Source organism: Balaenoptera physalus, assembly GCF_965194825.1.
Source record: "Balaenoptera physalus genome assembly, chromosome: 3".
NCBI classification, from domain to species: Eukaryota; Metazoa; Chordata; class Mammalia; order Artiodactyla; family Balaenopteridae; genus Balaenoptera; species Balaenoptera physalus.
In genome coordinates this window covers 4,900,186-4,914,564 of record NC_138890.1, presented here as the reverse complement: position 1 = coordinate 4,914,564, position 14,379 = coordinate 4,900,186, and the positions used below count along the sequence as shown (strand labels likewise).

General features: G+C 52.5%; 2 protein-coding genes across 2 annotated transcripts in view; one reads left to right on the top strand and one right to left on the bottom strand.

The window, feature by feature from the left end:
• The first annotated feature begins 129 nt into the window (after nt 1-129).
• Nucleotides 130-14,379, top strand: part of MLLT1 (MLLT1 super elongation complex subunit) — a 131,854-nt gene continuing 117,604 nt past the window's right edge. The window contains exon 1 of the mRNA XM_082455183.1: nt 130-863. Within this exon, the coding sequence (XP_082311309.1) occupies nt 861-863 (3 nt within the window). The 5' untranslated portion in view covers nt 130-860. The remainder of the gene's footprint in view (nt 864-14,379) is intronic.
• On the bottom strand, nt 5,302-10,816 carry CLPP (caseinolytic mitochondrial matrix peptidase proteolytic subunit). The gene is made up of 6 exons (XM_082455203.1): nt 10,546-10,816; nt 10,385-10,456; nt 9,728-9,824; nt 8,240-8,427; nt 7,231-7,336; nt 5,302-5,649 (listed from the first exon to the last, which is right to left on the bottom strand). Exons 1-6 carry the CDS (start codon nt 10,729-10,731, stop codon nt 5,474-5,476), a joined length of 825 nt encoding a protein of 274 aa, XP_082311329.1. The 5' UTR covers nt 10,732-10,816; the 3' UTR covers nt 5,302-5,473.

Genomic DNA, 14,379 nt, shown 5'->3' with positions numbered 1-14,379 from the left:
CCCAGAACCCGCCTCCTCTCCCGCGCTATTGGGCGCCATAGACCGCAGTGACTCAGACTACTGGCTGTGCCTAAAGTCCGTCTTCCAGAGGGCGGGGCGGGTGGGTCAGAGGTCAGGGGTCACAGAAAGATTGGGCCAAGGCTAGAGGTTAAGGGCAGAGTACAGCTAGGCCGAGATCTAGGGGTCAGGGGAGTGACGTCAAGGCTGTGATTATGGGCTGGGCCCAGGTTTGTGGAGTTAGGGGATTCAGTCAAAGGTCAAAGCGAGGCTCCTCCCGTTCCCCCTCTCTTTACTGGGTCATTCCCACCCCCATACAAACAGGCTGGCTCCCAGCTTAAAAACACGACATAAACAAAAAAATTCTCTTCCTTTAATGGTAGAATTGTCATGTCACCATTTTGCAGCCCTTATTGGAATATTGGTGGTTCTAGACAAGGACTCTCATTCCCTCCTAACGTCATGAGAGGGACAACCGGATTTAATGTGCCTCCTGCTAGAAGGCACCCTCAACTGAGAGGTCATTTGCCAAAAAGCGGAACCTGAATCCGATCAGACTTGTCTAGATTCATACACCAGGTTACCGGAAATACCAAGGACAGAATCGCATCATCAAAATTCAGACAGAGGGAAAGTCCACAAGACAAACAACCATGTTTCTCCAACAAGTGAATTTCAAGGAAAGAGAAGAAAAAGAGGGAGAGATTGAGAGATTAAGGGGAAACCTGCAGAAATAAGACACTTAGAGATTTATCAACCAGCGGCAATGCCTGCACCTTATTGGGATCCTGATTGGAACAAACTAAAAAAAAAAGGAAATAGCTACAACCGGGGAAATTTTGACATGGGTTGAATATTCGACCATGGTAAGTGTTGTTATTTTTTTAAAGTTTGAAAATTATATTGTGGTTGTCTTTTTAAAGATTCTTTATCCTTTTGTCTATTTATTTGTTTAATTTTTACGGGTTTTTTTTTGTTTTTTTTTTTTTTTTTTTGCGGCACTGCTTGGCATGTAGGATCTTAGTTCCCTGACCAGGGATTGAACCTGTACCCCCTGCAGTGGAAGCGTGGATTCTTAACCACGGGACCACCAGGGCAGTCCCTATTTACTTATTTATTTATTTATTTATTTTTAGCTGCGTTGGGTCTTCGTTGCTGGGGCCGGCTTTCTTCAGTTTTGGCGAGCGGGAGCTACCCTTCATTGCCGTACACAGGCTTCTCATTGTGGTGGCTTCTCTTGTTGCGGAGCACGGGCTCTAGGCACTTGGGCTTCAGTAGTTGTGGTATGTGGGCTCACTAGTTGTGGCTCACGGGCTCTAGAGCGCAGGCTCAGTAGTTGTGGCGCATGGGCTCAGTTGCTCCGCGGCATGTGGGATCTTCCCAGACCAGGGCTCAGAAACCCGTGTCCCCGGCATTGGCAGGCAGATTCTTAACCACTGCGCCACCAGGGAAGTCCCCCTATTTATTTATTTATTTATAAATTTATTTATCTATTTATTTATTTTTGTCTGCGTTGGGTCTTCGTTGCTGCACGCGGGCTTTCTCTAGTTTCAGCGAGCAGGGGTTACTCTTGGTTGCGGTGCGCTGGCTTCTCATTGCAGTGGCTTCTCTTGTTGCGGAGCATGGGCTCTAGGCACGCGGGCTTCAGTAGTTGTGGCACACGGGCTCAGTAGTTGTGGCTCGTGGGCTCTCGAGCGCAGGCTCAGTAGTTGTGGCACACGGTCTTAGTTGCTCCGCGGCATGTGGGATCTTCCCGTACCAGGGCTCGAACCCGTGTCCCCTGCATTGGGTCTTCGTTGCTGGGGCCGGCTTTCTCCAGTTTTGGCGAGCGGGAGCTACCCTTCATTGCCGTACACAGGCTTCTCATTGTGGTGGCTTCTCTTGTTGCGGAGCACGGGCTCTAGGCACTTGGGCTTCAGTAGTTGTGGCATGTGGGCTCAGTAGTTGTGGCTCACGGGCTCTAGAGCGCAGGCTCAGTAGTTGTGGCGCATGGGCTCAGTTGCTCCGTGGCATGTGGGATCTTCCCAGACCAGGGCTCGGAAGCCCGTGTCCCCGGCATTGGCAGGCAGATTCTTAACCACTGAGCCACCAGGGAAGCCCCTCGTATTTATTTTTATTTTAATTTTTAAAAGTTTTTAAATTTGTTTTTGGCTGTTTTACGTCTTCGTTGCTGCGTGTGGGCTTTCTCTAGCTGCGGCAAGCAGGGGCTACTCTTCATGTGGTGCGCAGGCTTCTCATTGCGGTGGCTTCTCGTTGCAGAGCACAGGTTCTAGGGGCGCAGGCTTCAGTAGTTGTGGCTCGCAGGCTCAGTAGTTGTGGCGCACAGGCTTCGTTGCTCTGCGGCATGTGGGATCTTCCCGGACCAGGGCTTGAACCCATGTCCCCTGCATTGGCAGGCAGATTCTTAACTACTGTGCCACCAGGGAAGTCCCCACCCCATTTATTTTTCATTAACTTTTTTTTTTTGAATGAAAGATTCTTTAAATTCTGTAGTGCTTTATAATTTTCAAAAGTTTCACACACACAATTTCATATAATCCCATAATAACCCTTTTTTAAATCCCCTACGCCTATATTGCCCCTCTCCCTTTCCCTCTTCCCACTGGTAACCACTAGCTTGTTCTCTGTATCAGGGGTCCTCAACCCCTGGGCCGCGGACTGGCCTTTTAGGAATCGGGCTACACAGCAGGAGGTGAGTGGCAGGAGAGCAAGCAAAGCTTCATCTGCTGCTCTCCATTGCTCCCCATCGCTCGCGTTACCGCCTGAACCATCCCCCCCACCCCCAATGTCCTTGGAAAAATTGTCTTCCACGACGGACTAGTTTGTTGTACTTCTTTAGATTCCACTTATTAGTGATACCATACAGAATTTGTCTTTCTGTCTGACTTAATTCACTTAGCTTAATACCCTCCAAGTTCATCCATGGTGCTACAAATGGCAAAACCTCATTCTTTTTCATGGCCAAGTAGTATTCCACCGTATATATATACACCACATCTTCTTTATCCATTCCTCTGTTGATGGACACTGTGGTTGCTTCCATATCTTGGCTATTGTAAATAACGCTATGAACATTGGGGTGCGTGTACCTTTTCTAATTAGTGTTTTTGTTTTTTTCGGATATATACCCAGGAGTGGAATTGCCGGGTCATGTGGTAGTTCTATTTTTAGTTTTTTGAGACATAAAGATTCCTTATCCTTTTAGAAATACATACCGAAATATTTACAGATGAAATGAAAAGCTGGGATTTTCTTCAAAGTAATACAGTGCCGTGGGGGGTGGTGGGGAGGGACGAATCACAATTGGCCGTGAATTGGAAATTCTTGAGTTGGTGTGATGGGTACGTGAGACCTCATTATCCTAGTTTCTCTACTTTTGTATACATTTTAAGTTGTGCACAGTGAAAAGTTCAGCTAAATGTAACTGATGAATGAAGCCAAATTAAAAAGTCCTCTGGGGCTTCCCTGGTGGCGCAGTGGTTAAGAATCTGCCTGCCAATGCAGGGGACACGGGTTCGAGCCCTGGTCCAGGAAGATCCCACATGTTGCGGAGCAACTAAGCCCGTGAGCCACAACTACTGAGCCCGTGTGCCACAACTACTGAAGCCCGCACGCCTAGAGCCCGTGCTCCGCAACAAGAGAAGCCACTGCAGTGAGAAGCCCGCGCACCACAACGCAGAGCAGCCCCCGCTCACCACAACTAGAGAAAAGCCCACGTGTAGCAACGAAGACCCAATGCAGCCAAAAATAAATAAATAAAATAAATTTTTTTTTAAAAGCCCTCTGAATTAAAAAAACAAAAAGAAATTGACCTCAACACACCCTCCAGCGACAGCCCCAGGTTCTCTGCTCTCCTTGACAGCAAATTCCTTAAAAGACTTGTTTAGCTCCAATATTTTCCGGCCCCTTCTCTCTGGGTCCACTCCAATCTGGTTTTTGGCCCCCAAAGCACCGAAAGTGTTATTTATCTAAGGCCACTCGTGATTTCCGAGGTCCAAATGCCAGTCAGTTCTCTGCCTGACCACTAACTCATAGACATGCTGAAGTCTCCTACATTTTTATTTCCAACCCTGACCCCAGACTTACCCATCCCCTGGGATGTCTGGGGCACTTGGACATCAAACATCCAAAATCAGTTCCTGATCCTGGCCCCCAATCCTGCTCCTCCCTAAATTTCCCAGGAACGTCTTAATCTTTCCTTCCATCTTTCTAGCTGCTTTGGGCCAACGCCTTGGAGTTTTGGGAGATGACTTTCTCTCTCAAATTTCACATCCCAGCTGACAGCCATGCCTTTATTATTTATTTATTTATTTAAAAAATTTATTATTGTTATTATTATTATTATTTTTGACCGCGTTGGGTCTTCGTTGCTGTGTGCGGGCTTCGCGTTGCGGTGGCTTCTCTCGTTACAGAGCACAGGCTCTAGGCGCGTGGGCTCAGTAGTTGTGGCGCACGGGCTTAGTTGCTCCTCGGCATGTGCGATCTTCCCAGACCAGGGATGGAACCTGTGTCCCCTGCATTGGCAGAAGGATTCTGAACCGCTGTGCCACCAGGGAAGTCCCAGCCCTGCCTTTAAAAGCTGGCTAGAATCTGACCTCTCTCACCACATGTCCAGAGCTGTCAGCCTTCCTCTGGGTGATTACAAGTTTCCTTACTGGTCTCCTGGTTTCTGTGCTTGCCGGTCTCCACCCACCACTCTGTGGTTCCTTTTTGTTCTTCTTCTTGAAACCCTCTGTGGGGCATCTCCCTCCTTGCTCAGACCTACCAGGCCTTTCATGACCTGTATTCCTCCCCTTCCTGCTCTCATCTTCTCCTCTCTCCCCCTCACTGTCTCCCGCCACCCCAGCCTTCTCGTGCTTCCGCCCATGTGCCAGCCACAGTCCTGCCACAGGGCCTTTGCACTTGCCATGCCCTCTGCCTAGACTGCTGTCTCCCAAGATAGCAAGCTTGCTCCCCCCACCCTCACCTCCTTCAGGTCTTTGCTCAAATGTCACCCTCTCAGCAAGGCCTTTGCAGGCCACGCCATCTAAAACTGTCACACACACACACACCCACACCCCCCACCCCCGCCCCGCACGTTGCATACCTCTTGCCCTGATTTTTAAAAAAACTGTCTACTCCCACAAGAATGTAAGTTTCTTCCAGACAGGGATTTCTGTGTTTTCTTCACAGTAAGTTGCGGCCTCTGGAGCAGTGCCTGGAATGTAGGCTCAGTAGCTTTGCTGAAGTTAGGAAGCTGAAGGTCAGGGTGAAGGCACACGTGTGCCGTGGTGGAGGACGGAGGGAAGGCACCACAGCCGGGAGCAAAGTCTACAAAGATTTAATTTAAAATCACAGTGTCTCAGCTGGGATACCCACCCGGAGGGGCACCTCCAAATCCAGAGTTCCTCAAGGGTCCCCTCTAGGCTCAGTGTCGAGGGGTGGGCAGGCCTGGCGCCTCCACTTTCCTCCGGAGGGCGAGGGTGAGGGGCAGCTCTCAGGCATTCGCTGGGGCAGGTTCTGCCACTGCTGCCGCCGCCGCCACCGGCTCCTTCTGCACCAGCTCAGGCTCGTCCTCACCGTCCTGGGGAGGGTGGACCAGAACCTTGTCCAAGATGCCAAACTCCTGGGCCTCCATGGGGCTCATGTAGCGGTCCCTCTCCATGGCTGACTCTGCGGGGGAAGCGGAGGTGGGACGAGGGTGGTTAAGGGTGGAGACCCGGGGCCACGTTCGGGTCCCCGATCCGCCCAAGTCCTCCCTGTGTGACCTTGGCCTCCCTGTTTCTGTGCCTCAGTTTCCCCATCGGTAAAATACCTGTTTCAGTTTTTGTGTGTGTGTGTTTTTTTAACTTACTGATGTGTAAATGCACATCCAGGAAAGGGTGTGGATCGTGGAAGTGGACAGTGTGGTGATTTCAGACTGAACCCACCCATGTGGCCGGCACCTAGATCAGAGCCCCCCGAAACCCCGTCGGGGCCATGTCTAGTCACTAACTCTCCCCACCCACTACCCTAACAGTGGCCTAATGGCATAGATCCGTTATGCCAGTTTTTGCCCTTTAAACACATAATCACAGGGACTTCCCTGGCGGTCCAGTGGTTAAGACTCTGTGCTTCTACTGCAGGGGGTGCAGGTTCGATCCCTGGTCGGGGAACTAAGATCCCCACATTGCCGCGGCCAAAAAACTTAATTAATTAATTTTAAAAGTAAATAAATAAACACATAACCAAGGAGCATTTACTCCTTTTTCCACTCAGCACTGTGTTTCTGAGATTCATCCAGGCTGTGGACCAGTCCTCATGGCTGTACAGCATCCCACGTCGTGAATAAACACCACCACTGACCACTCATTCCCCTGCTGTCAGGCATTTCGGTATTTTCCTGTTTGGGGGTGTAGGAATGGGACTGCATTCCTGACTACACCTTTGGACAGAAGCACTCAATTCCCTCGGTTATACGCCAAGCAGAAGAACCACGCATCTTTCTGTGTGTTCAGCCTCAGTGCCTGACAGCTTTCGGAAGTGGCCGTACGGTTTTCACTGCCGCCTGCGGTGGATAAACGTTCCACTGGCTCCACGCTCCCCTCAGCACTTGGGGGTGTCAGTATTTTCTATCTGAGCCGTTCCAGTGGATTGAAATGGTATCTCATCGCGGCCTTGATTTGCCTTTCCTGATGACGTCATTATTAAACATCATCACTAGAAGTCATGAGCCCCTTGACTTCTGTTTCTTGACCATTTGGAATATTCTTTGTGGGCGACCCTGTTCAAAACCTTTGGACCTATTTCTTTTTTTTTGTTTTGGCCACGCCGCATGGCTTGCGGAATCTTAGTTTCCCGACCAGGGATTGAACCCGAGCCCTCGGCCATGAAAGCACGGAGTCCCAACCGCTGGAAAGCCAGGGAATCCCCCTGGACGTAGTTCAGTGAAGTTTTTGGGAGGCTCCTGTAAGTGGGTCTTTTTAAAGTGCTCAGAACAGGGGTCCTCAACGGGGGTGGGTTCTGATCCCCAGGGGATGCTGGGCGATGTCTGGAGACAGTTTTGGCCGTCACAACTGGAGATGCTGCTGGCATCTAGTGGGCAGCGCCCGGGGATGTGCCACACCTCCTACAGTGCCCAGGAAGGCCTCCATCACAGAATGATCCAGCCCTGGTGTCAGCAGCACAGAGGTCCAGAGGCCTGACCCGCACATATGTGTTGGTTACAGTAAAAGGGAGCAGCTGGGGGCCTGTGTGGGGCAGGAAGGTGCTCACCGATCACCTGCAGGCTCTGTTTGGTGTGCTTGGCGTAGATGCTGTAGAGCTGCTTCTTGAGTTTAATGATTTCCTCCGCCTGGATGGCGATGTCTGTGGCTTGGCCCTGGGGGGATGTCCCAAGAGGGAGAAGGTTGGGATCAGCATCTGCCACTCACGGGGAAACTGGAGATGGGACTCGGGAGCCTGCCCTGGGCGTTGGCTGCCAGTTTTCAAGCAGGTGGGACAGGGCTTTGTGAGTCCCTCCACAGCCTGCTTCATCCTCACCGCCTCCAGGAAGGCTTCCGGTATTAACTCTATGTTCTTATTTTCTGCAGCTGGGGCCTCCCTGACCAGGAGGAACGGCCCCTCCCAGGGCAGCTAATTCCTAGATTTTGAACGGCTGCCCAGAGTACACTTTTCACGTGCAAAGCAGCCAATCCAAGCCCACATCCCCAACACCTCCTCTATTCTCACACCCTGGGTCACCATCCCCCTGCCCCATCGCCCCAGGGTACCAGACAACTAGGGACAGTCCCTACACCCCAGAGCCCACTGCAACTATTCACACTAGCCAGTCTTAAGCCTCGCTCATTCCTGCCCGCAGAAACCACAATGAAGGCTGTTGCCTGCATTCTCCTCCCGACCAACCCTGGTGCCTCTCTCTCTGCCTGGCCCCCGTGGCCTGGCACGCTCCCTCCTCTTGGGATCTGTAACAAACTGTCTTTTCAATGGCAGCCCTCTCCTGACCTTTTGGCCTCACTATACCCGCATATTAATAAAACCTACTTTTTTTGTTGTTGTTGGCCAAGCCACGTGGCTTGCGGCATCTTAGTTCCCCGACCAGGGATTGAACCCGCGCCCTCGGCAGTGAAAGCCTGGAGTCCTAACCACTGGACCGCCAGGGAAGTCCCCAAAACCTACATTTTAAAACATTCACACCCCCACGTGACTTCCGTCTGTCCAGCTGGTCCTTCTGTCTAGACCCCCACCCCCATGCCCAAAGCAGCTCACGGGGCCCAGCACTCACCCGGGCGCCCCCGGAGGGCTGATGGATCATGATGCGGGAGTTGGGGAGCGAGTGGCGCATGCCCGGGGTGCCAGCGGCCAGAAGCAGGGAGCCCATGCTGGCCGCCTGGCCCACGCACCACGTGCAGATGGGGTTCAGGATGTACTGCATCGTGTCGTAGATGGCCAGGCCCGAGGTCACCACGCCACCTGTGGGTGGAGGGGGGCAAGTGAGGGGCTGTTCCCTCCTTTCCCTAGGGCAGCCTCTGGCCCTGGGGAGGGCTGGTGAAGCCCTTTAAAGCCAGGGTCCCAAACACAAGTACTACCAGGGATAGGAAGGTGACAGAAGCAGGTGACACAGGCCAGGTGGGAGCAAAAAATGAGGACTTGCTCCAGAGTGAGCTGACAGTTGCCACATGTGCATGTGGGCCCAGGGCGGGGGCCAGATCTGCCAAATTTTCAAGAGAAACTAGAAATTGGGAGCGTAGTGGCTAAGAGCGAAGGCTCTGGAGCCAGCCTGCCTGGGTAGTTGGGCAGTTTCTCATGTGTGACCTTGGGCAAGTTACTCAGCCTTTCGGAGCTACAGTGCCTCCTTGTAGATTGGAAATAATTAAACAGTACCGATCACGTGAAGATAAAATGAGTTAAATGCCTATAAAGTGCTTAGAAAAGTGTCTGGCACAATAAACGATCAATCAGGATTGGCTATTCAGGGAATTCCCTGGCGGTCCAGTGGTTAGGATTCGGCACTTTCACTGCCATTGGCCTGGGTCTGATCCCTGGTCAGGGAACTAAGATCCCACAAGTTGCAGGGCACGGCCAAACAAAACAAAACAAAACAAAACAAAAAGATTGGCTATTCTCCCTTTTCTTGTGGGGGCAGGGTGGAATCTACCAATTAAAAAATCTCGACAACCAAGTCAGGTCGGTAAAAACGTGATTTGTGGACTTCCCTGGTGGCGCAGTGGTTAAGAATCTGCCTGCCAATGCAGGGGACACGGGTTCGAGCCCTGGTCCGGGAAGATCCCACATGCCACGGAGCAACTAAGCCCATGGGCCACAACTATTGAGCCTGCGCTCTAGAGCCCACGAGCCACAACTACTGAGCCTGCGTGCCACAACTAGTGAAGCCCGCGCGCCTAGAGCCCGTGCTCCACAACAGAGAGAAGCTACCGCAATGAGAAGCCCGCGCACCGCAACGAAGAGTAGCCCCGGCTCGCCGCAGCTAGAGAACGTCCACGCGCAGCAACGAAGACCCAACGCAGCCAAAAATAAATTAATTTATTAAAAACAAAACAAAACAAAAAAAACACGTTACTTGTGAGATCAAACAGGCAGTTTCAGGTGCCTGTTTAAAAGCAAGGGAAGAGGCAGCTTTTGGAGGTTTCAAGGCATTTTGGGGGGATTCTGAAGGAAGCTCTGCACCCTTTCTTGCTCCAGAGAGAGAATATCCCTGATTGGGGTCTCAGTCCCCAGGAGGGCCCTGGCACCGGGGGAAGGCCCTGCTCACCGGGGCTGTTGATATACATGTGGATGGGCTTCTTGTTGCTCTCCGACTGTAGGAACAGCAGCTGCGCGATGACCAGACTGGCGACACTGTCGTCGATCTGCAAGTGGGGCGGGCAGGGGCGGGGAGGGGTGTCCCCAGATAAGGGTGAAGGCTTAAGGGAGGCAGTTATGGGTCGGCTGAGGATGAGTCAGGGCACCAGAATGGGGGTCAGAGCCCAAGGAAGATGGATCAGGAAGAGTTCAGGACCCAGGAGGTGATGTGGTGCGGGGGCAGGGGGATCCGGACCCAGGTGGTTTGGCTTACAGTAAGGGTGGGGTCAGTACACACTGGGCCCAGGAAGGGAAGGGGTAAGGAGGCTGGGGAGAGTGACTGGAGCCCAGGATTGGGGAGGAGGTGTCATCGGTGAGGGAGCGAGTCAGAGATTAGAAAGGGAGAAGCAGAGGATTTAAGGAAGGCGTAGAAGGGGTACTAAGGGCCAGGAAGGAGGATCAGAGAGTTTATGTGCCCAGGAACGGGGGGGAGTGTCAGGCTGGGACAAGAGCGGAGCCTAGGAAGGAACGTCAATGGGGGGAAGTCCGGGGATCAAGGACGTGTGAGGGGGAGGGGAGCAGGGGGTCTGGGCAGGCGTAGGGGAGGATCCGCGCGCGGGGCACTCACCGGGCCCATGACGCACACGATGCGCTCCCGCAGCAGCCGAGAGTAGATGTCATAGGCGCGCTCGCCGCGACCCTGGAGGAGAAAGATGGGGGTGAGGGTCAGGGGCCCTCCGTGCCCCAGCCCTCCCACCCCCGGGCCGTGTCCCCGCCTGGCCACTGTACCGTCTGCTCCACCACGATGGGAACGAGCGGGAGAGCCCGGGCCGCCGTCGCGTGCAGGCTCCGCTGCAGGGCCAGGCTGTTCTCGGGTGTCCGCTGCGGGGGAAAGCGGGCGGCGAGGCGAGACCCCAGCACGGGGCACAGACCTGTTGCAACCCGGACCGCCCCCACCAATATTTGGGGCCACATCGCAGCGCAAGTTCCTCTGCAAGACGCCGGAACTACAACTCTCGGCGTGCTCTGCGCCCACGGCGCTTGCTCAGGAGGCCGCCCACTTCCGGGAAGCGTGGGGGCACGTTTAAGGGTGGGGCGAGGGCGGGGCGGAACCTGAAAGGGTGTGGCCAGAGAAGGGGCGCTGGAGCGGAGTCGGGAGCTAGTTTAAAGCCGGCAGTTTGAGTCTCTCCCAAAGAATCGTCATAGTTTTCTGCTCTTCCTTGCTTATTTCAAAAATCAATTCCGGGACTTCCCTGGTGGCGCAGTGGTTAAGAATCCGCCTGACAGTGCAGGGGACACGGGTTCGAGCCCTGGTCCGGGAAGACCCCACATGACGCGGAGCAACTAATCCAGTGCGCACACCTACTGAGCCAGCGCTCTAGAGCCAGTGAACCACAACTACTGAAGCCCACGCGCCAAGAGCCACAGTAAAAGAAGCCACTGCAGTGAGAAGCCCGTGCACCGCAACGAAGAGTAGCCCCTGCTCGCCGCAACTAGAGAAAGCCCGCACGCTGCAACAAAGACCCAACGCAGCCAAAAAAAAGATCAACTCTGTGCGCTCACTGGGCCTGGGCCTCAGCAATGATCTTCTAGCCTGGTGGGGCTGACTCCTGAGACCTTCCCATCCGTCTCTGGTTATGCGTGGGATAGCGGGAGGGACCCCAGGATGCGGAAGCCCAAGGGAGGGAGTTGCGAAATTAGCCTGGAAGGTCGGTCTGGGAAGGCTTCCTAGGAGGAGCAGGCATTGGAGCTGGGCTTTGAAGGATGTATAGGAGTTCTTTAGGTAGGGAAAGGCATTCCTGGCAGAGAGAAGACAATGGACAAAGGTGTGGGGGAGAAAGAAGGCTCCTGGTAACGTTTGGGACCTCTCTTTGGCTCCACATCTTCTCAAGGTGGATTCTTTTTCATCTTTCAGTTCAAAAGTTGCCTCAGAATTGTCCCTTATTTTGTCCCCAGAGCCTAGAACCTTGCCTGGCACACAGTAGGTGCTCATAAACTACACTTTGAACCCAGAGATGAAGCAGTGATAAAGGAGGAAGGTTAGGAGCTGAGGGCTTTGAATTCAACTATACTTCAATAAAAAATAAATTAAAAAAATAAAAAGTTATTCCACTTAAGGTAACTTTTGGGGGTAAATTAAATATTTCAAAACTTAAAAAAAAAGCTTAGGGCTTTGGAGGCAGCTGCCCCACATGGCAAGCCTGGCTCAACCACTGACTTGCTGTGTGATCTTAGGTGCATTGCTTAACCCCTCTGAGCCTGAAGTTTCTCATTTGGAAGATGGTGATGGTCAAACCAATCTCACAAGGAAGGATTTAAGGATACCTGCTGCTGAGGCAGCATACTGACATGCCCTGAGTTTAAATCTTGACTCCACTATTTACTAGTTGTGTGTCCCTGAGCCTTAGTTTCCCCTCTATGAAGTGGACATAATGATAATAACCTACATCCTAGGGTCGTTGAGCGTAAGGTCCTCAGAATGGGACCTGGAATGTAGCAAGTGCTCGATTTGTATTAGCTACTGATGTGTATTACTGTGTTAGATCAGCAACCATGGGCATCCAAGAAGTCCTCCCAAATGAAGGTCCATTTGAGGTGGGTTTTGATGCATACGTAGGAGTTCACAGGCAGACCATTCCTGATTGCTGGACTCCAAACTTGATGCTGGGTGCACTAAATAAGGGTAGTTTTGTGCCCTCCGTGCCCACAGCGGATCCCATCCTGATGGGGGGATAGAGCAGGACAAAGACACTCCCCGCCTTATGGAATCAGGGGCAGGATAGAGGGAAGGATATGGAAGTGGAAAAGTTTGAAGGAGGCCTTGGAGGCACCCCTGGTGCTGGGAGTGGTGTTTCCTCAGCAGTGATTGAAGAGTTGGGTGAGCAGCATGGGCCGTCCCAGTTTCTGCTGTTGAGTCAGGTGGGGGCCCTGCCCAGCCAGTTCCCCTGAGGCCCGAGCTCCCGCCGTGCCTCCGGGGAGAAGGGCTGTGCCGTCAGTTGCTGCAGCCCCAACAGTCACCCTGCCCTGACACTGCTCCACACCCCCACCCTCACTGCCGTGGTTTCACCTGCTCTATCTAGGCACAGTTCAACTATTATACGTTTCGTATCCGCCATCCCTGTCCTCGTAACTACCCTCAATAAGGCCTTCGTAAGTGTCGCAGCTTCACCCCTGCCCCGGCCTTGCTGTCGTTTCATTCGGCAGCCTTAGTGATCCTCGCCACACAGCTTGCAGGATCTCAGTTCCCTGACCAGGGATTGAACCCACGCCCTCAGCAGTGAAAGCGCCGAGTCCTAACCATTAGACCACCAGGGAACTCCCCAGAAGCTAATTAAACCATATCCCTCCCTTACCTAAAACCCTCCCCTTGGCTCGCCATCACCCCTGCTGACCTCTACCCGCCTTTCCTTCCACCCTCCCTTCCCCGCTTGGCTCCAGGGACCACGCTGGCCAGCTTTCTGCCGTCCAGCCACCTGACCTCTGCTCGTGTCCTCTGCCTGAATCTTGCTCGTTCCCAAGAGTCTCCACTCAAACGCCACCTCCTTGGAGAAACCTTATGAGATGATACTTATCCGTACTTTGGGCAATGCCTTCTGATATATTCTATTTTATCCTCTGCTATTCCATTTCTTTTAAACTGGGGTTTCGCAACCTCGAGACTATTGACATTCTGGGTTGCATGGCTCTTTGCTGGAGGGGGTCTGTCCTGGGCGCTGTAGGATGTGGAGCAGCGTCCTTGGCCTCCACCCATTAGATGCCAGTGACACCGTCCCCATCATAACAACGGAAACCGTCTCCGACATTGCCAAGTCACTGCCCCCCCACCCCGCCCCCGGGGCAAAATTGCTTCCAGTTGAAAATCACTGATTTAAATTAAAGTGGGTGGGGACTTCCCTGGTGGCACAGTGGATAAGACTCCACACTCCCAATGCAGGGGGCCCGGGTTTGATCCCTGGGCAGGGAACTAAGTCCCACATGCGTGCCGCAACTAAGAGTTCACATGCCACAACTAAGGAGCCCGCCTACCACAACTAAGATCCGGCACAACCAAATAATTAATTAATTAATTAAAGTAGGTGGTGACCTGAAATGAAGAAAAAGCAACTTTTGAACAGTACCTGGCACATTATAGGCACCCAAATTTTTTTTTTTAATTAATTAATTTATTTATTTATTTATTTTTGGCCGTGTTGGGTCTTCGTTTCTGTGCGAGGGCTTCCTCTAGTTGCGGCGAGCGGGGGCCACTCTTCATCGCGGTGCGCGGGCCTCTCACTGTCGCGTAGGCACCCAAATATTTAATGAGTGCCTTATTTCTCCAAACTTTGTTTGCTCTGAATATTCCCAGTGAATGAATGAATGGGGGCGGGGGAAGGAAGGATTGATTCTGACTCTTGGCTGCAAATCAGCCAATCCGGATTTGGTTATCACTCCGTGATCAGAAACTCCGATCACTGCTACCTTTTCTGGGGTGAACGCAAAACAGGCCTGTTGAATTGATAGGAACTGAGAATTTAAAAAAGAAACAGAAACCCTGAGGGCTGAAGAGGCTGTGGGTAAATGGATTCTCCCATTCAAAGGCTCACTGAGACATTGCTACAACTTCTCTGGAAACAAAGTTGACAC

Excerpts from the sequence above, each read along its gene's own strand:
- CLPP (XM_082455203.1), bottom strand. The coding sequence starts at position 10,731 with ATGTGGCCCCAAATATTGGTGGGGGCGGTCCGGGTTGCAACAGGTCTG. Across the intron at positions 9,825-10,384 it reads TCGTGTGCGTCATGGGCCCG|ATCGACGACAGTGTCGCCAG; the intron begins GTGAGTGCCCCG and ends CCCCACTTGCAG. Across the intron at positions 7,337-8,239 it reads AGCCCTCCGGGGGCGCCCGG|GGCCAAGCCACAGACATCGC; the intron begins GTGAGTGCTGGG and ends ACATCCCCCCAG.